The 21,295-nt window shown below is 46.1% G+C and overlaps 1 protein-coding gene across 3 annotated transcripts in view; it reads left to right on the top strand.

Moving 5' to 3' along the window:
- The first annotated feature begins 3,627 nt into the window (after positions 1–3,627).
- LOC139273080 (REST corepressor 3-like) overlaps positions 3,628–21,295 on the top strand; it is a 75,972-nt gene continuing 58,304 nt past the window's right edge. For 2 of the 3 annotated variants that reach the window (XM_070889414.1, XM_070889416.1), the window contains exons 1-3: positions 3,628–3,924; positions 4,095–4,151; positions 19,125–19,202. In XM_070889414.1, the coding sequence (XP_070745515.1) occupies positions 3,795–3,924; positions 4,095–4,151; positions 19,125–19,202 (265 nt within the window). In that variant the 5' untranslated portion in view covers positions 3,628–3,794. The remainder of the gene's footprint in view (positions 3,925–4,094; positions 4,152–19,124; positions 19,203–21,295) is intronic. The other variant, XM_070889415.1, reaches the window with a different exon arrangement.

Raw genomic sequence — 21,295 nt, forward strand, 5'->3', positions numbered from 1 at the left:
TGCGTGTACCTCACTGCACCCCACTGGAATCCTCAGCCTCGGATGGTGGGAAACCAGGAAATGTCCCACCAACACTCAAAACCACTACTCAGGGAAGGGGCTAGCACCTCAATGAGCGGCACCTGCACCGCCTCCAAAGTGAGTACAACAGTGGGGACTTCATCCATCCCCTCCCCCTCCCCCTCATCCCCATGCTCTTGGTCTGGAGGGTAGGATTGGAAGATGTTCCCCTCTTCAGGCTCGTCCGCGTTTGAAGCATCTTCTGCATCGGCTTCAGCCTCGTCAGGGTTGGCCTTAAGTTCTGCAAAATATAACAGAACAGACAAATGGTTAGCAGCATAGGAGGGGGCAGGATGGCATGAGTAGGCTCACACAGCACAGGCAGCAAGCTCATTTGAAGGGCCATTTTTAAGGAAGCAGCAACGGGACATTTGGAAAAGCATGATTCAATCAAGCAGTCAGCATGGTTTTATGAAAAGGAAATCATGTTTGACAAATTTACTTGAGTTCTTGAAGGATGTAACGAGCAGGGTGGATAAGGGGGAACCAGTGAATGTGGTGTATTTGGATTTCCAGATGGCATTCGATAAGGTGTCACATAAAAGGTTACTGCACAAGATAAAAGTTCAGGGGTTAGGATAATATATTAGCATGGATAGAGGATTGGCTAACTAACAGAAAACAGAGAGTCGGGATAAATGGTTAATTTTCCGGGTGACAAACAGTGACTAGTGGAGTGCCGCAGGGATTAATGTTGGGTCCTCAACTATTTACAATCTAGATTAATGACTTGGGTGAAGGGACCGAGTGTAATGTAGCCAAGTTTGTTGATGATACAAAGATGGGTGGGAAAGCAAATTGTGAGGACACAAAAAATCTGCAAAGGGATATAGACAGGCTATATAAGTGGGCAAGTGAGTGAGCAAAAATTTGGCAGATATGGAGTAGAATGTGGGAAAATGTGAAGTTATCTACTTTGGCAGAAAACATAGAGAAGCAAATTATAATTCAAACGGAGAAAAATTGCCAAGTGCTGCAGTACAGAGAGACCTGGGGGTCCTTGTGCATGAAACACAAAAAATTAGTATGCAGGTACAGCAAGTAATCAGGACGGCAAATGGAAAGTTGGCCTTTATTGCAAGGGGGATAGAGTATAAAAGCAGAGAAATCCTGCTACAACTGTCAGGGTATTGGTGAGGCCACACCTAGAGTACTGCGTACAATTTTGGTCTCCGTATTTAAGGCAGGATATACTTGCATTGGAGGCTGCTCAGAGAAGGTTCACTAGGTTGATTCTTGAGATGAGGAGGTTGACTTATGAAGATAGGTTGAGTTGGTTGGGCCTATACACATTGGAGTTCAGAAGAATGAGAGGTGATCTTATTGAAACTTATTAGATAATGAGGGGGCTCAACAAGGTGAATGCAGAAAGGATATTTCCACTCATAGGGGAAACTAAAACTAGGGTCATAGTCTCAGAATAAGGGGCCGCCCATTTAAAACTGAGATAAGGAGGAATTTCTTCTCTCAGAGGGTTGTAAATCTATGGAATGCTCTGCCCCAGAGAGCTGTGGAGGCTGGATCATTGAATATATTTAACACGGAGATAGACAGATTTTTGGGCGATATGGGAGTAAAGGGTTATGGGGAGCGGGCAGGGAAGTGAAGCTGAGTCCATGATCAGATCAGCCATGATCTTATTGAATGGCGGAGCAGGCTCGAGGGGCCAAATGGCCTACTACTGCTCCTATTTCTTATGTTCTTTGGGTGGAATTTTTATGTGACCTCTGTTTGTGTCCAGCTCCTGCCATCTGCCCTCAATCACAGTAACTAGTGCCTCCACTTCATCCTGTAAGAAATTCTTGGGCCTGGCGCCATGTTGCATCTTGTATTGCAGCTCCGATTTTTCCAATGATAATTACAGTTCTCACACAGCACTCAACATTCTCTCACACACAATTGGCTCTTTAAAAATGGCCGATTGCAGATCGGAAGCAGTACTGCGCATGTGCGCCTATAGGAATCACGTCAAAAACGTCCTTTTTTTCCATGCATGCGCAGAAAGGGCGGCATTATTTTTTTGGTGCAGACAGTAGGCTCCACCCCGCGAGGCTACTGGACAGGCTGCGCAGCGCCAATTTTGAAAAATAGAGCTGGGAAAATTGGCACATTTATCTTTGCAGTTGTTCTAGCTTAGAAAAACAGGCGTAACTCTGCCAAAAAGCAGCTTTGAGCAAAATTGAGTCCAATGTATGGTGACTTTGCCCTCTTTTATTAGTGTGTAAATGTGAAACTATTAGCTATCTAATATTTGCTACATTTTAGGTGCCCCAACTTTGAAAAACCCAATTTACGGGCACATTTACTGCTACCCAAATCCTACATGTTAAAGACTTGTTTCTACACAAGGACAATCACACTTTCTATTGAGGTTGGCCTTAATAAAATACAATAATTTTTGTGACAAACAAGATTGGTACAATTTAAGTGTAGTGGACAAAATGTGTGCTACATGCAAAACTTTTATATATTTGGTAGCTAATATAAACAGTGGCATGTCAGTTTGATAGTACAGGTAAATTCCTTTAAAGAGCTAGGTCAGTTGTATCTCAGTGGGTAGCACTCTTGCCTCTGAGTCAGAAGTTTGTGGGTTCAAATCCCACTCCAGGGACTTGAGCTCAAAACTCCAGTGCAGTGCTGAGGGAGCACTACAAGCACTGCACTGTTGGAGGTGCCATCTTTCGGATGAGACGCTAAACCGAGGCCCCGTCTGCTCTCTCAAGTGGATGTAAAAGATCCCATGACACTATTTTGAAGAAGAGCTGGGGAGTTATCCCCATGTCCTGGCCAATATTTATCCCTCAATCAACATAAAGTATCTGGTCATTATCACATTGCTGTGTGTGGGAGCCTGCTTGTGCGCAAATTGGCTGCCCTGTTGCTGCATTCCAACAGTGGCTACACTTCAAAAGTACTTTATTGGCTGGAAAGCGCTTTGAGATGTTCGGTAGTCGTGAAAGGCGCTATATAAATCCAATTTTTTATTTTTCTAGTTTATTTGTTTTTTATGCTGTCCCAATTGATCTCGAGTACACTGAAAGCATTCCAATTCTCTAAATTTCAATGCCGTATTATTACTTTTTTCTTATTCTGTACCTTTTCAGTCGCAGTTTTACACCTTTAATTTATTTTTTAATCTGATTTTCCATTCCCTTCATACAAATGTGGAGAATTTACACCGCACGTAACACTGTTCTGTTAGAAGCGATATATATATTCCTTGAAATAATGCTGGGACTGCTACATTTGTTTATGAAGTTGAATTAGTAACCATGCACACACATAGATATAATTTTGGTTGGTATGCAAGAGTGGAAGCCCTTGCAAGTTAAATCAGCGTAATCTTTTGTGCTTTTTGTTTAACGACCGTTTCACCGCTGATGGGCGCTGTGACAGCTCTGTCCTCCGCAGTAGGTTGGGGGCGGGGGAGAAAGAGTCCGAGAGGAGAGTGGGAAGGGAAAGGGAAAGGAGTGGTGCAACAATGCCTTTGCGCGAATGGAAGGCAAGGGAGGGGCGAGGTTGCTGTAGCGGGAGGAGTGGTCTGTGTGGGGGGCGGAGGGGCGGAGTGTTACTGGCTCTGGCGCTGGGGCAGGCGCTGGCCGGCCGGGACTTGTTGTGAGCTCTGTGCCAGCGCTCAGCTCCTGGAGCTCCGGCCGCGCCGCGCCGAGCCCGCACTCTCTCGCTGCCAGCTTGTCGTCTTCCCCCAACCCCGCCGAGCTACAATTGGATTCGCAATGCCTGGGATGATGGAGAAAGGGTCGGAATACCTGGGCAAAGGCCGATCGAACGGCACCAAGAGCCCCGCGGGCGCCTCTTCCAATGGACACTATTCCGAAGAGAGCGGCAGTGACGACGAGCACGGTGGTAGCCTCGAACTCTCTGTGGCGAAAAAAAATAATCAAACTTCACTTGTAGCCCTTGGATTCTTCAAATCCCAATTATTCGGTGTCGGTAGCTCGACGCCGTTTGTTTCCTTGTTTATTTTGAATCGTCCTAATGTGTGTTTTTTCGGGTTTTTTTGTTGGTTATTACAGATGTTGGAATGCGAGTGGGCTCCGAATACCAGGCTTCCATTCCAGAATTTAATTCGGGTAAACAATCCTCATCCTTCTCATCATTATTATAATAATAATGTCTGTTGGTGTGACCCGCGATTATTCTGGAACTGAGGGTGGTTAGCCTCGGATTCGGTGTATGTGTCCCCCCCCTCCTTCCCCCGAGTGCCGGTTGGGGAGGGAGGAGACTTGTTCTCCGTTTAGTTTAATAACCTCTCGGCCTGGTTCGCCGCCTGCTTTCTGCCGGTGGCGGGAATGAGGGTGAGTGATCCGGCTGGCAGACCGAACCGAGCCTGTTCGACGGAGGAAACCAGCTTTTTAAATAAGCTGGGAGTCTGGAGCATGCGCACCCCAGGCCGGGCTCAGAAGCTCGAGCATGCGCGGGCTGGGAACCTGGAGTACGCGCAGTCGAAGCCGGGCTGGGAGTGTGGGGCATGCGTAGTCCAGGCCCGGTTTGGAGCATGCGCAGGCCGGACTGGGAGCCTGGAATATGCCCGGGCTCGGAGCCTGGAGCACCCCAGACTGGGCTGGGAGCATGTGCAGCGCAGGCCGGGCTCGGAGCCTCGAGCATGCGCACCCCAGGCTGGGCTCAGAACCTCGAGCATGCGCGGGTTGGGCTCAGAACGAGATTCCTCAAACTCGTGCTTCTGGAGCTTCTCCTTCTGCCAGTTGGAGATGTGGCGTGTCACTCTCTTCATCCCGATTGATCCCTGAACGCTAAAAAATAACTTATTTACTGGTTGATCATTCGCTTTAAAAAAAAAATTGCCAAACAACTTTTGTGCATTTTATAATTTTAGGTAAAATAGTTCATTTCTTTTGCATTGATACTATACATTATCATTTTTTTTCCTCTATTCCCTAAATACAATTGCCCAAGATAAAATCTAAATAGACTTGTCATGTTACATGCATGTATTTTGTTAAAGCATTAAAATACATTCTATTAAACAACGTTTTAAATTTGTAAACTTGAGAGGAGGTAGTGGAGATGCTGGATGGGATAAAAATTGATAGAGGAGGTACTTAAAGTAGATAAGTCCCCAGTGGTGGATGGGATGCATCCTTGGATGCTGAGGTAACAGAGAATAGACAGTGGTAATGCTGTAGATGTAATTTAGTCTCATCGCCGAGAGCATGCAGAAATCAAGCGCAGGCAGCGGAAGGAGTGTGTGGCAAACCAGTCCCACCCACCCTTTCCTCCAACGACTCTGTCCCACCTGTGACAGAGACTGTAATTCCCATATTGGACTGTTCAGTCACCTAAGAACTCATTTTTGGAGTGGAAGCAAGTTTTCCTCGAATTTGAGGGACTGCTTGCTGATTAGTTCCATTCCAGCGGGGAACTTGTTGATGGTGAGATGGAGCATTGCAGCTAGGAAGATCGAGCAGAGCGTTGGTGCAATGACGCAGCCCTGCTTGACCCCGGTCCAGACATGGATTGTGTCTGTGGTGGATCCGTTGGTCAAGATCACGGCTTGCATGTCGTCGTGGAGCAGGCGGAGGACGGTGACAAACTTTTGGGGGCAGCCGAAATGGAGGAGGATGCTCCATAGTCCCTCACGGTTGACTGTGATACCTGTCCTCCTATATGGCTCAGAGACATACAGCAGGCACCTCAAAGCGCTGGAGAAGTACCACCTGCACTACCTCTGCAAGATCCTGCAAATCCACTGGGAGGGTAGACGCACTAACGTCAGTGTTCTCGCTCAGGCCAGCATCGAAGCACTGACCACACTCGACCAGCTCCGTTGGGCAGGCCACACTGTCCGCATGTCTGACACGAGACTCCCTAAGCAGGTGCACGACTCGGAACTCCTACATGGCAAGCGAGCCCCAGGTGGGCAGAGGAAATGCTTCAAGGACACCCTCAAAGCCTTCTTGATAGTGTAACTTCCCCACCGCTACCTGGGAATCCCTTGCCCAAGACCGTCCAAAGTGGAGGCAGAGCATCCGGGAGCGCGCTGAGCACCTCCAGTCTCGTCGCCGAGAGCATGTAGAAACCAAGCGCAGACAGCGGAAGGAGTGTGCGGCAAACCTGGCTCCCCACCCACTCTTGCCTTCAACCACTGTGCCCCACCTGTTAGAGACTGTAATTCCCGCATTGGACTGTACAGCCACCTGAGAACTCACTTTGAGTGGAAGCAAGTGATTTCGAGGGACTGCCTATGATGATGATGATGATGATGTAGATGTAATTTATCTAGATTTTCTTCGACAAGGTACCCCATAATAGACTGATGAACAAGGTCAGAGAATGCAGTTAGGGGACAAGTAGCAGAATAGCTAGCTAGCTGGTTTCAAGACAGAAAGCACAGAGTAGGGGTAAAAGTTGGCAGCAGGTGGGTAGTCCTGTTCCACAAGGATCAGTGCTGGGACCATTGTTGTTCACATTTTATATTAACAATTTAGACTTTGAAATCAAAAACACAATTTCTATATTTGTGTATAATACTAAATTGGGGGCGACAGGCAATACTGAGAAGGACTGCAACAAATTACAGGAGGACATTAATAAACGTGCAAAATGGGCATATAATTGGCAAATGCAATTCAACACAGATAAATATGAGGTATGACATTTTGATAGGGAGGTCACTTATTGGAGTCCAGGTGGGGTAGAAGAACAAACATAACATAAGAAATAGGAGCAGGAGTAAAGTAGGCCATTTGGCCCCTCGAGCCTGCTCCGCCATTTAATAAGATCATAGCTGATCTGATCATAGACTCAGCTCCACATCCCTGCCCGCTCCCCATAATCCTTTACTCCTCAAAAATCTGTCTATCTCCACCATAAATATATTCAATGACCCAGCCTTCACAGCTCTCTGGGGCAGAGACTTTCATAGATTTACAACCCTCTGAGAGAAGAAATTTCTCCTCATCTCAGTTTTAAATGGGCATCCCCTTATTTTAAGACTGTCCCCTAGATTTAGTTTCCCTTATGAGTGGAAATATCCTCTCTGCATCCACCTTGTCGAGCCCCCTCATTATCTTATAGGTTTCAATAAGATCACCTCTCATTCTTCTGAATTCCAATGTGTATAGATTCAACCTATCCTCATAAGTCAACCTCCTCATCTCCGGAATCAACCTAGTGAACCTTCTCTGAACAGCCTCCAATGCAAGTATATCCTTCTTTAAATACGAAGACCAAAACTACGCAGTACTCCAGGTGCAGCCTCACTGCTACCCTGTACAGTTGCAGTAGGACTTTTCTGCTTTTATACTCTATCCCCACCCCCCTTGCAATAAAGGCCAACATTCCATTTGCCTTCCTGATTACTTGCTCTACCTGCAAACTAACTCTACTGCAGCACTTAGCAATTTTTCTCCATTTAAATTATAATTTGCTTTTCTATTATTTCTGCCAAAGTGGATACCCTCACATTTTTCCACATTATACTCCATCTGCTAGATGTTTGCTCACTCCATTAGCCTGTCTATTATCCCTTTGCAGACTTTTTGTATCCTCACAATTTGCTTTCCCACCCATCTTTGTATCATCAGCAAACTTGGCAACATTACACTCGGTCCCTTCATCCAAGTCATTTAATATAGATTGTAAATAGTTGAGGACCCAGCACCGATCCCTGCGGCACTCCACTAGTCACTGCCAACCGGAAAATGACCCATTTATCCCGACTCTCTGTTTTCTGTTCGCCAATCCTCTATCATGCTAATATATTACCCCCAACCCCATGAGCTTTTATCTTGTGTGGCACCTTATTGAATATGTTCTGTAAATCCAAATACACCACATCCACTGGTTCCCCTTATCCACCCCGCTTGTTACATCCTCCAAGAACTCAAGTAAATTTGTCAAACATGATTTCCTTTTTATAAAACCATGCTGACTGCTTGATTGAATCATGCTTTTCCAAATGTCCCGCTGCTGCCTCCTTAAAAATGGAATTTTCCCAACGACAGATGTCAGGCTAATTGGTCTATAGTTTCCTGCTTTTTGTCTGCCTCCTTTTTTAAATAGGGGCGTTACATTTGCGGTTTTCCAATCCGCTGGGACCGCCTCGGAATCCAGGGAATTTTGGTAGGGATTTTGGAGTACAAATACACAAATTACTAAAAGTTGCAGCACAGATTAGAAAGGCTATAAAAAAAAGCAAACCAAGCAGTAGGGTTTATTTTAGAGGTATAAAATTGAAAAGTAGGGAAGTTATGCTAAACATGTCTCGAACCGTGGTTACACCACTCTGAGTACTGCGTACAGTTCTGGTCGCCATATTATAAAAAGGATATAGAGGCATTGGAGAGGGTACAGAGAAGATTTACAAGGATGATACCAGAAATGCGAGGGTATACATATCAGGAAAGAATGAACAGGCTGGGTCTCTTTTTTTCTCTTGAAAAAAGAAGGCTGGGGGGGGTGACCTAATAGAGGTTAGAATTATGAAAGGTTAGAGTGGATAGAGAGAGAATATTTTCGCTTATGGGGAAGAGCATAACTAGAGGCCACCAATATAAAATAATCACCAAAAAATCCAATAGGGAATTCAACAACAATAACTTTTATTTATATAGCGCCTTTAACATATTAAAACGTCCCAAGGCGCTTCACAGTAGTGTTATAAGACAAAACCGATAAACCGACATAAGAAAATATGGCAGAAGAGGTAGGTTTCAAGGAGTGTCTTAAAGGAGGCAAGAGAGGTGGAGAGATTTATGGAGGGAGTTTCAGAGCTTTGGGACAAGCAGCTAAAGCCAATGGTTTAGAAGGTATAATCAGGGATTCTCAAGAGTGCAGAATTTGAGGAGCACAGACATATCGTGGGGTTGTGAGGCTGAAATAGATTAGAGATAGGGAGGGGCAAGGCCATGGAGGGATTTATAAACAACGATGAGAATTTTGAAATCAAAACGTTGTTTAGCCGGGAACCAATGCAGGTCAGCGAATACAGGGGTGATGGGTAATCGTGACTTAGTGCGAGTTAGGACATGAATAGCTGAGTTTTGGATGACCTCAAGTTTACATAGTGTAGAATGTGGGAGGCCAGCCAGGAGTGTGTTGGAGTAGTCAAGTCTAGAGGTAACAAAGGCATGGATGAGGGCTTCAGCAGCAGAAGCGCGGAGGCGGGCGATGTTACAGAGGTGAAAATATATGGTTTTAGTTATGCCGCGGGTATGTGGCTGGAAACTAATTTCAGGGTCAAATATGATGCCTAGGTTGCGAACAGTCTGGTTTAGCCTCAGTTAGATGCTAGGGAGAGGGATGGAGTCAGTGGCTAGGGAACGCAGTTTGTGGCGGGGACCAAAGAAAATGGCTTCGGTCTTCCCAATATTTAATTGGAGAAAATTTCTGCTCATCCAGTACTGGATGTCGGACAAGCAATCTGACAATTTAGAGACCATGGAGATGTCAAGAGAACTGGTGGAGAGGTAGAGCTGGGTGTTGTCAGCGTACATGTGGAAACTGACTCCGTGTTTTCAGATGATATCGCCAAGGGGCAGCATATAGATGAGAAATAGAAGGGGGCCAAGGATAGATCCTCGGGGGACACCAGAGGTAAGGATGCGGGAGTGGGAAGAGAAGCCATTGCAGGAGATTTTCTGGCTACGATTAGATAGCTAAGAATGGAAGCAGACGAGTGCAGTCCCACCCAGCTGGACATTGGTGAAGAGGAGGAGGAGGAGGGTGAAGAGGAGGAGGAGGAGGGTGAAGAGGAGGAGGAGGAGGGTGAAGAGGAGGAGGGTGGAGGAGGGTGAAGAGGAGGAGGGTGGAGGAGGGTGAAGAGGAGGAGGAGGATGATGTGGAACGCGCCACCACAGGGAGCAGCGGAAGGGAATGGTACAGACGCATTTACGGGGAGGCTAGACAAGGGAGAGGTTAAGGTGGAAATCGCGGACGTACTGGCAGGAATCTTCCAACCCTCCTCCGGAACTGGAGAATTTCAAACGAACCCTTCTTCAAAAAAGATTGTAAAGATACACCCAGCAATTACAGATGAGTCGGTTTAACCTCGGATTGATTGAGTTTTTTGATGAGGTAACAGAGAGGGTTGATGAGGGCAGTGTGGTTTTCGGGTGCACATGGACTTCTAAAAGGCGATTGATAATGTGCCACATATTGGCTCCAAGTTTCCACATGATTTGCTCCTGATTTTTAGGAGCAACTGGTGGAGAACGGAGTATCTTAGAAATCGGAATTCTCCACATTTAAGTTTTCTGCAGTTCTAGTCAGGTAGAACAGTTTCACTTTTGAACAGAATTTTTTTTTCAAAAGGGGGCGTGTCCGGCCACTGACGCCTGATTTGAAAGTTTCCACAGTGAAAACGTAATCCAAACTAACTTAGAATGGAGCAAGTGAAGATTTTTGTAGGCCTGAAAAAACCTTGTCTACACATTAAAAAATCAGGCGCAGGTTACAAATTAGGCGTCCAGAACGAGGGGGGGGCGAAGGGAAGTCATTACATTCTACAATAAATCCTTAGTTATACTTATACAAATATTATACAAATAATTCCAACCTGAATAAAAACTTATAAGCAAAGAAAATATTAAATAAACCATGTTCCGACCTGTGTGAAAGTGCTTCAGGCAGGCCTTTAAGGCAGGGAGAAGGCTGCAGGAAGTCTCATAAGTTGAGGCAGCCGTTCCCGACGGCAGGGGGGGGGGGGGTAGGCAGTGAGGGCCCGACCGACGGCAGCGGGGGGGAGGCAGTGAGGGCCCGACCGACGGCAGCGGGGGGGAGGCAGTGAGGGCCCGACCGACGGCAGTGGGGGGGGGAGGCAGGGAGAAGGCTGCAGGAAGCCTCAGAAGTTGAGGCAGCGTTCCCGACGGCAGGCGGGGGGGGGGGGGGGGGGCGGGGAGAAAGGCAGTGAGGGCCCGACCGACAGCAGCGGGGGGGGAGGCAGTGAGGGCCCGACCGACGGCAGCGGGGGGGAGGCAGTGAGGGCCCGACCGACGGCAGCGGGGGGTAGGCAGGGAGAATGCTGCAGGAAGCCTCAGAAGTTGAGGCAGCCATTCCCGACGGCAGGGGTGAGGCCCCCTGTCGTCGGTCGGGCCCGTCGGATAACGGCTGCCTCAACTTCTGAGGCTTCCTGCAGCCTTCTCACTGCTGCAAGAAGCCTCAGAGCTGATCATGGAAGGGCAATGTGGTTTTATTAAAAAATGTTCAAAAATTAAACAGCTACAAAGAACTACAAAAATGGCCGAGTGCCAATGTTTCCTTCACACGGCGCGTGTGCGAACGCTCCAACGCGCACGCACAGGGTTGCTGGCACGAAAAAAACTCATTTAAATGGTACCCGCCCCCTCCTACTTACAAAATCGGCGCGAGTGGTAGGCTTCGCCCCCTGGGCGCCGCGCCAGGCCGACATCGAGCTGCAAAGCGCTCGAGAATAGTGCGTTTTTTTTCAGGCGCCGTTTTCGGCGCGAAAAACAGGCGCCCAGCTCGGAGGTGTGCCTGTTTTGCCGCGTGTGGAAACTTGGGGCCAATAGGCTTACCAGCAAAGTTGAAGCCCATGGAATAAAAGAGACAGTGGCAGTATGGATACGAAATTGGCTAAGTGACGGGAAACAGAGAATACTGGTGAACGGTTGTTATTTGGACTGAAGGAAGTTATACAGTGGTGTTCTCCAGGGATTGGTACTAGGACCACTGCTTTTCTTGATATATATTAATGACTTGGACTTGGGTGTACAGGGCACAATTTCAAAATTTGCAGATGACACAAAACTTGGAAGTATAGTGAATAGTGAGGAGGATGGTGATTGACTTCAAGAATACATGGACAGGCAGTTGGAATGGGTGGACATATGGCAGATTAAATTTAAAGTAGAAAAATATGAAGTGATACATTTTGGTCGGAAGAACAAGGAGAGGCAATATAAACTAAATGGTACAATCCTAAAGGGTGCATGAACAGAGAGACCTGGGGATATATGTGCACAAATCGTTGAAGGTGGCAGGGCAGGTTGAGAAATCTGTTTTTAAAAAAAGCATATGGGATCCTGGGCTTCATAAATAGAGGCATATAGTGCACAAGCAATGAAGTTATGATGAACTAGTATAAAACACTGGTTCAGCCTCAACTGGAGTATTGTAACTAATTCTGGGAACTGCACTTTAGGAAGGATGTGAAGGCCTTGGAGAGGGTGCAGATAAGATTTACGAGCATGATTCCTGGGATGAGGGACTTCAGATAGACTAGAGAAGCTGAGGTTCTCCGTGGAGCAGAGAAGGTTGAGACGAGATCTGATGGAGGTTAAAAATCATGAGGGGTCTAGACAGAGTAGATAGGGAGAAACTGTTACCATTGGCAAAAGAGTCAAGAGCTAGAGGACATGGATGTAAGGTTATTGGCAAAAGAACCAAAGGCGACATGAGGAAAAACCTTTTTATGCAGCAAGTGGTTAGGATCTGGAATGCACTGCCTGAAAGGGTGGTGGAGGCAGACTAAATCGTGGCTTTCAAAAGATAATTGGATAAGTATCCGAAGGAAAAATAATTGCAGGGCTACGGGAGAGTGGAATTAGCTGAAGTGCTCTTGCAGCAGGCTGGCATGGGCTCAACAGGCCGAATGGCCGCCTTCTGTGCTGTAAACATTCAATGATTCTATAAAATAAGAACATGCATACAGAATACTATATGCCACATGAACGTGCACATAGGCTTAGCATTATTAGTCTACATTAGGGATGTGGCCTATATGGCAGTTCATTAGGTCTAAGTCTTTGAGTAGCAGCAACCTATATGTGTATTAGAATTGCCCTGCTTTTTTCCCTAAAGGAGTGTAATTATAAACCCATTTCTTTCTATGCCACCTATAGGCCTCAATTTTGGCCGAGTCCATTTTTCGGCGCACTTACCGGAGTTGCGCCGCTTATCTGCGTTCTAAGGTGCGCCGAAAAATTTTGTTACCACTTTGGCCACTGTCCGTACTCTTCACTGCAGTCGCTTAGCGTGGCCAGTCGAGTCGGGGTTGGGGCCAGCGTTCTGCACCGAAAAACTGTGCCGGGACGTCTGCACATGCGCAGCGGAATCGGCTGGTGATGTCCGCTCATGAGCAGTAGCGCTGCGAGTCTGCAACAACAGTAGGTTCCTCTCCGTTTCAGAGTGTGACGATGGGCTCCTTCAGGTAAAGTTCTCTGCATTTATTCTACCTCCTTTGTTGGGCTAGGGGCGGGAAGAGAAGAGTTATGAGGTTGATCTTTCGTGTCAGCGGTCTGAGTTGTGAGGAAACATGTGAGAAACAGACTTTTCAACTTGGTGGTGATCTTAGCAAGATATACAAGATTATAAATAATAGAAAATGTAAATCCAGACTAATACTTTAAAATAATTAGGTAACATAAGACGAGGGGACACTGGTTCAAACTGGTAAAAGATAACTTTTTGACTGCAATCAAAGTTCTTCGCACAGTGCGTGATCAACACTTAGAATTGGACTCCCAGGTATAGTGGTGAGGTGAAAAGTCTGTGTGGCGGGCAGGAGCACTATCTGTTCTCCTGCCTGCCCCTAGCCCAGGCCGAGTGGCCTCCCGCACCGGCCAGCCCGCTGCCTTCCCGGGCTGAGTTTGAAGATGAAGGTGGGACTTATTTCAATTTTTTATTTCTTATTGAATTCTTAGTACTTTTTGTTTGTAAGGTTCGGTGGTTTGTAAGGCTTGGTGGTTTAGGTGCAGGCAGGTCCTCTTCGCTTGCCACCCCTATCCCAGGTCGAACGACCTCCGATGTATCTACCTGCGCCGATTTCTTTAACTCTCCGCAAGGGTTTTCTGAAATGGCCACATACGCTGGCCTAAGTAGAAATGGAGTAACTATTAGCTGACCAAAGTTGCCTAAATGGGCAGAACTGGCGTAGGTGGCTGGTAACGCCCCCTTTTGAGGAAAAAAAACTAACCTAAAAAAATCGTAACTAACTCAGTTACGCTGGTACAAATTGATTGGGGAAAATAGGGGTTTTTAAGTTACGCCAGAAAAACGAAGTTACTCCAAAAAAATGGAGCAACACCTGGCCAAAATTGAGCTCATACTCCATAAATGTACTCTGGTTTGGTATAGACCAGGCCAGGGGCTAGAAATTCCATTTTTGGTCATAGGGGTATTTTAAGCGAAAAAAATACTGCTATGACTCCGCTACTGCTACGAGGCCTAATATTCACGATAAAATTAGGCCAGCGGTAAAAATCGGCGTTGCACGAGGATTCGTGGCGCAAACCACAAATTTTCTGCAACTTTTTTCTGAGGCCGATACTGTTGCAAGTTGAGCCTAGGGAGTGGGGAAAACACCAAAACAAATTGCAAAAAAAAATCGCAAACATTCACATGACACTTAAACTTAACTATTGAATAGCTGCAAAAGAATTTAAAAATAAAAATTTTAACTTGCCTTTTTTGCAGGTCGTCATACCTACCGCTGTTCCAAGGGCTGCAATGCAAGTTTTTCTCAGGCATTTTTTTTTCATCATATCTACGGGTGCGCTGCGTGCTAAATTTCTGGTGAAAACACTATTTCCAGTCTTGCACATCGGCGGTCCGCTCCCCAGTGATACTTAAAAACCACCAGCGCAAGACTTCTCTGAATTTTCCGGTTTGCTGTCTTTCGCCAAAAACGGCGAAATATAGCCGAAAAACCGGGCGCAAGGTTGGGGAATTTCCAGCCCCAGGAGTGGGCAATTATTTGAGCTGGAGTACCACTTAACAAGTTTCGGTGAGCAGTTGAGGTCCGCGCACCAATGACAAGGTCCCATGCAGGCAGCTCGCCAGCTCCTGTCGTTGGAAGAGATACTACGCAACAAATTTAAAGGGACCCCGCATGGGGAAAAAAAAAATCAGAGGGAACATTGCATAAGCACAAAAATTGCATAAACATAAATTCAGATAGTAGTCAGGTACTATATTAAATACACAAAATGTAGTGTAAACTAGTAAAATCTTCTGTTACTAAATGAATGAAATGATCGATCGATCACATTTTGTAGTAAAAGTCTACTTGGCTCAAGTCTGTGTAGGCTCCGATGTGTGAGATATTCTCTTTTTAGTGTATTGCGTATGGGAGCCCGAGGCTTCGCAATGTCTGAACTGCAATCACATTACCTGGTGTCCTTGTGCTTCGGGACCACACCCATGTCAAAGGTGGCGATGAGAACTCCCCTGCCATCATACTCTGGGTGCTGGGAGAGGAAAGACGCAGCACTGGTCTCTGTTTGGTAAAAGAGTCACAGATAAATGGATAGGGCATATTCAAGTATGCAGTGCATTCTGGGTACAGACGTCCACCATTGGGGCCAGGAATTGCAGAACAGATCTGTCCAGCTGGGTGGAACTGCACTCGCCTGGTTCCATTCTTATTTAATCTTAGCCAGAGAATCACATGCAAAGGTTTCTCTTCCCGCCCCGCATCGTTACCTCTGGTGTCCCCCAAGGATCTATCCTTGGCCCCCTCCTATTTCTCATCTACGAGCTGCCCATTGGCAACATCATCCAAAAACACAACGTTAGTTTCCACATGTACGCTGATGACACCCAGCTCTACCTCACTACCACCTCTCTCGACCCCTTCCACAGTTTCTAAATTGTCATACTGTTTCTCCAATTGAATATTTGGAAGACCGAAGCCATTGTTTTTGGACCCTGCCACAAACTCCGTTCCCTATCCACTCCATCCCTTTCCCCAACTTTTGTCTGAGGCTGAACCACACTGTTCGCACCCTTGGTGTCATATTTGACCCTGAAATGAGCTTTGGACGACATATCCGCAGCATTACTAAGATAGCCTATTTCCACCTCTTAACATCACCCGCCTCCGCCCTTGTCTCAGCTCATCCGCTGCTGAAGCCCTCATCCATGTCTTTGTTACCTCTAGACTTGATTATTCCAATTCACTCCTGGCTGGCCTCCCACATTCTACGCAACGTAAACTAGAGGTTATCCAAAACTCGGCTGCCCGTGTCCAAACTCGCACCAAGTCCCGCTTACCCATCACCCCTGTGCTCGCTGACCTACATTGGCTCCTGATTAAGCAACGTCTTGATTTCAAAATTCTCATTCTTATTTTCAAATCCCTCCATGGCTTTGCCCCTCCCTGTCTCTAATCTCCTCCAACCATCACCCCTACCCCTCAGAAATGCCTGCGCTCCTCTAATTCTGCCCTCTTGAGCACCCCTGATTATAATCGCTCAACCATTGGTGGCCATGCCTTCAGCTGCCTAGGCCCTATGCTCTGGAATTCCCTGAATAAACCTCTCTACCTCTCTTTACTCCTTCAAGACGCTCCTTAAAACCTACTTCTTCACCTGCTTCTTGTGTGGCTCGGTGTCAGATCTTTTGTTTCAATACTCCTGTGAAGCGATTTGGGACGTTTCACTACGTTAAAGGCGCTATATAAATACAAGTTGTTGTTTCATAATCGGACGGGGGAGAATCACTTTTGTAAATTGAATTAAGTATTATGTATGTTTCCTGGTTGCAGTTCGGGTCCGTCTCTGACCCACGAGATGTGAAAGTGGATAGACTAATGTGCAGCTCGAGCTCCAACTCGCGTTCTATTTCTGTCCTGTCCAGCAGACCGAATAGAATGACTTGGCAGGCTGGATACGGCCCACTGGCTGTATTTTACTCACCACTGGTATAGATCCGTAAAGATTCCTGGTTCGATCGTAGTTGTTCACAATTAACCTCATTGGAGTAGAAATTGAACCTTGTGCAAAATGGGCACAATGAGGCTCAATTTTGGGAACCAATATCCTGTGCACCAAGGATGCCAGAAAAACGTGGATCCAAAATTGGTTGGGCCATTTTTCAGGTGGCCACCTAAAACATGCAGTTTAGGTCCCTTAGATATGTAAATGAGAGGCTGAATGTGTTTTAGACCCCCTCGCCGAAATGAGCAGGACCAGCCCCACTCAGGATTACTTAGCAGTCGCTGCAGCACATGCAGTGGCCGCCAACAAAAAGTAAGATTTATTAACTGCCCACAATTTCTGTCCAGGCTCACAGTCAAACAATGACTGTGGTGTGGTGAGGTGATGGTGTGGTGAAGGAAAGGGGTCACTACAGAATGTGGAACCCTTTATGTCATCGCTTTTAGAAGAGGAGAGATGACACAGAAAATTGGAGGAAATAAAATGTCATTCTGATAACATATATTGGTATATATTCCATTATCTCTCGCCTGTGAGTCAGAAGGTTGTGTGTTCAAGCTGCACTCCAGAGACTTGAGCACAAAATCTAGGCTGATAGTGCAGCACTCCCTCAGCACTGGACTGTCAATGGTGCCGTCTTTCGGATAAGACAAAACTGAGGCCCCGGCTGCTCTCTCAGGTGGACTTAAAAGATTGCATGGCACTATTTTGAAGAAGAGCAGGGGAGTTATCCCGGTGTCCAGGCCAATATTTATCCCTCCATCAACATCACTTTTAAAAAAACTTATTATCTGGTCGTTAACATATTGCTGTTTGTGGGAGCTTGCTATATGCAAATAGGTTGCTGTGTTCCTACATTACAACAGTGATTACACTTCAAAAGTACTTCATTGGCTGTAAAGCGATTTGGTCGTGAAAGGCGCTATATTAATGCAAGTCTTTTTTTCAAAATACACTACTCAGATTGTGAATAGCTGTTGTATCGTCATCATAAATCAAAATGAGTGACGGCTACATGATAAAATGTTTAATTTCTTACAAGTACAGTCTATTTTTGTGGACTGTATGCATCTTTATTGAGCAGATTGGCCATTTGTTATTCCCTATATAGTTCTGCCCCATTGTTGAGCCTAATTTTTATCACATTTTCTACATCCCAAAGCGTTTTACAGCTAATGAAGTACTTTCTGAAGTGGTAGTCATTGTCGTAATGTAGGAAATGTGGCAGCCAATTTGTGTACAGCAACCTCCCACAAACAGCAATGTGATAATGACCAGATAATCTATTTTTAGTGATGTTGATAAAGGGATAAATATTGTCCAGGACACCAGGGATAGCTCCCCTCCCCTGCTCTGCTTCGAAATAGTACCATGGGATCTTTACATCCACCTGAGAGCAGACCGGGGGGACGTGGGGTGGGGGGGCTCATCCAAATGCTGTATTCTCTCAGTGCTGTCCTGGAGTGTCAACCTAGATTTTTGTGCTCAAGTCTCTAGAGTGGGACTTGAACCCACAACCTTCTGACTCAGAGATGAGGGGACTACCCCCTGAATCACAGCGGACACAATTAGTTGTTAGTTACATTAGTTAGAGCAACTGAGTTGGGATTACTGCTCCCTTTGTAGCTCTTGGTCCTGGACAGACACCAGATGGCACTTCTACTCAAGTTCTACAACCTCAAGTGGAACATAAATGCTGGCATGGACTGGTAGGGCCTAATGGCCTGTATCTGTGCTGTATATTCCGTAAAGCATGTAATACTGCAATAGTAATACTCAATTGAATGAATTTAAAATGTTTAAATACATATTTTCCTCCCATTTTCTTCCTTCTGTCCTTAACTGTTGCTGCAGTACAGTTCCATTAGCGCCACACACACTTCATTACTTTGTCCAATTGGTCATTCTTCATACATGAGCCTAGACGGTGAGTGTCAGCAAGTTATTCCTTACTGAACACTCCCAGATGCACAGTTTCCAGCAGAACAAGAATGGGAACTCTGGCTGGATTGTTTTCTCATTCCCTGGCTCAGAGAGCTGAACATCCTCATTGTTGAGCTGCCTAAATCATATCGTTTAACTTTGCACAGACAGGGCATGTAATGTGTGACTTTCGTGTGTCTTAGTTCTATTCTAGCTAGTGCATTTCCAACTGAGTGATTAGGAATCTTAAAGTTTGCATCCGTTAAAACTAAAATGAGTTAGCGTAACTACAATGAGATATTTTAACAAGTACATATATAGAAGTGCATTTTACCTTAGCAAAGAAAGTCCATCTTGTAGGAGGGAGAAATTTCTCCATGATTGTGGTAGTCATGCATAGGCTGTGGAAGGCGCAGCCTTGATATCTGAAAGCTGTTTCTCGTGTTTATTCTCAAAATGGTTTACTTAATTTTCTTTTAACAGGTGCTGCAAAATACAGTGATAAGGACATTGGTGGAATGCTGGTTTGGTCTCCATATCACGTCATTCCAGATGTAAAATGTAAGTAATTTAATAATTTATTCTGCTTTTTTATATAGTATAGGAACGTCATATATACTATTTCCGCAATTTTTTTTGCATATACAGGTGCAGCATCCGGAACCCTCGGGACCGAGGCTGTTCTGGATTCCGCGTTTTTCCAGACTTTGGAACGTCTTTCTGACGTCACAAATCCAGAAACACCCGAGCCCAGGTTTGGGTGGATTTCGGAACGTCAAATGTAGGGGGAGGTGCTCGCCATTGAACTGCTTGGCCCGCCGAGGAGGTGCAATTCGGGCGGGGCGACAAGGAGGCCCCGAGCTAAGGATGGCGGCGCAGCGCGGGGCGGTCGGGTGAGGTCCAGCAGCAGCAGGACCTCGGGGTTGGCGGGGGCGGGTCCGGATTCCAGAACGTTTTATGGATTCCGGACGACCCTGCCACCAATCGGTCCGGATTCCGGAACATTCTGGATTCCGGAACTCCAGATTTTGGACGCTGCACCTGTATGAAATTATTCTTCAAATTTGTAATTATTTTCAGGGAGTGAAAATTTTATTGATTTTAAAGTCTAGGACCTTTAGAAAATGTAGGACAGATTCTCAAGTCTGATGCTCGATCAGAGGATTTGGTAAACATTGCAACACTTAGCTTCTACCATACTACTAGAACTTGAAAATAGCAACCTATAGTGTAGTAGGTAGGGAGTATTATAGGAACCCATGAGTAGAATATACATTTTATGGACTGTGGACACATTCTGAGCTGTGAGCACTTTGAACTTGCAATGCCAGATTGGTAGATCCAAATGCACAAATAACAAGTAGTTTTATTTACCTTTTAATTATTGAACCAGCATAAATACATCTATTTTCAGCTGCAAAGTACCAAAAAAAAACTTCTGGACCGTTTAATGGATTTAATTTGTTTTTGCATCTTAATTATATATAATTTAGTATATTTGCCAATGTATTGCACAAAGAAAGTTGAATGTTTTTAGCAAGATGGGTGTGTTACTTCATGTAATCGACAATATAGAATACTATAACAGGACAGTTGTGCCTCTTTTTAAGGCAACAAAGTTTCATTATTAACATAGGCTCATCATTCAGACTAATTGTTTGGTTGGGGATCTTAGCAGATTTGATCTGACACCAGGAATTAAAAGTTTGTAGACAGGAAATGCGTGCATATGTAAGATTTTTACATTTTGGTGTTGCCCTCCGTAAATTGGTTGATATGCTGTTCTATTGGGACAGGAATATTATATGATGTAATACACTAATCGAAATTGCCCTGCATCCTAATTGGGGTAGGGACGGTAACTAGCTGGGGGCAGGACTTTCTGCGCTGGCGCAGAAGTCCCGACCCTGCCGCTGAATTGGGCTTAACGCCACTCAAAGGAAGTGGACCACATTCTCGCGCGCTCCACTTCCTTTAGGAGCGGTTCATGGGGCGCTACTGGGGTGGGGACTGAAGTACTATGCGAATGCTCATAGTAGCGGTAACGCGCTTCAACGGCCCTTCCCTTCGCACTCTGCAAAGCCTGTTCTAGGCCACTAGGGCAGCGTGGGACCGGGCCTGCAGCCTGGCACGATGGCGGCCTGGACCATGTTAGGGCCTCTATACTGGAGCCGACCTGGGAGTCAGCAAACCAGTAACGACCACTGGGCGCTGGCGCCCTCCACTTTAAGTCCCGTCCCGAGAGTGAATGTCGGCCAGCTTCACGGCCCGCAGGGCAATTTCCCCCACGGGGGGGGGGGGGGGGGCAAGGGGTTGCCATGCATGGTGGTGATGTGATGTCATTGCTGCGGCCTGCTGCCATGACAGCGCCTCCGCAAACTCCCGGGCAATTTCCCATGAGCCGGAAGTGTGGCTCCCCCCCCCCCCCAATGGCAAAAACTCTCTTCCGCCCCATTAGCGCCCCCTCCCCCCCCCCCCCCCCCCCCGGACCTTTTTTTTTAAAGGGGCAATTTCGCCCACACTATGTTTATTCTGCTGTTAAACGTCCAACTTCATATGTCCCTTTTAAGACTAGCAGCTGTAGTTTTTGTTGGAGGCTGATCAGGCTTAGCAGATCGTCAGATCAGTTTGAGGTCAAACTGGTGCTTTCATTT

This window comes from Pristiophorus japonicus, chromosome 9 (genome assembly GCF_044704955.1).
Source record: "Pristiophorus japonicus isolate sPriJap1 chromosome 9, sPriJap1.hap1, whole genome shotgun sequence".
NCBI classification, from domain to species: domain Eukaryota; kingdom Metazoa; phylum Chordata; class Chondrichthyes; family Pristiophoridae; genus Pristiophorus; species Pristiophorus japonicus.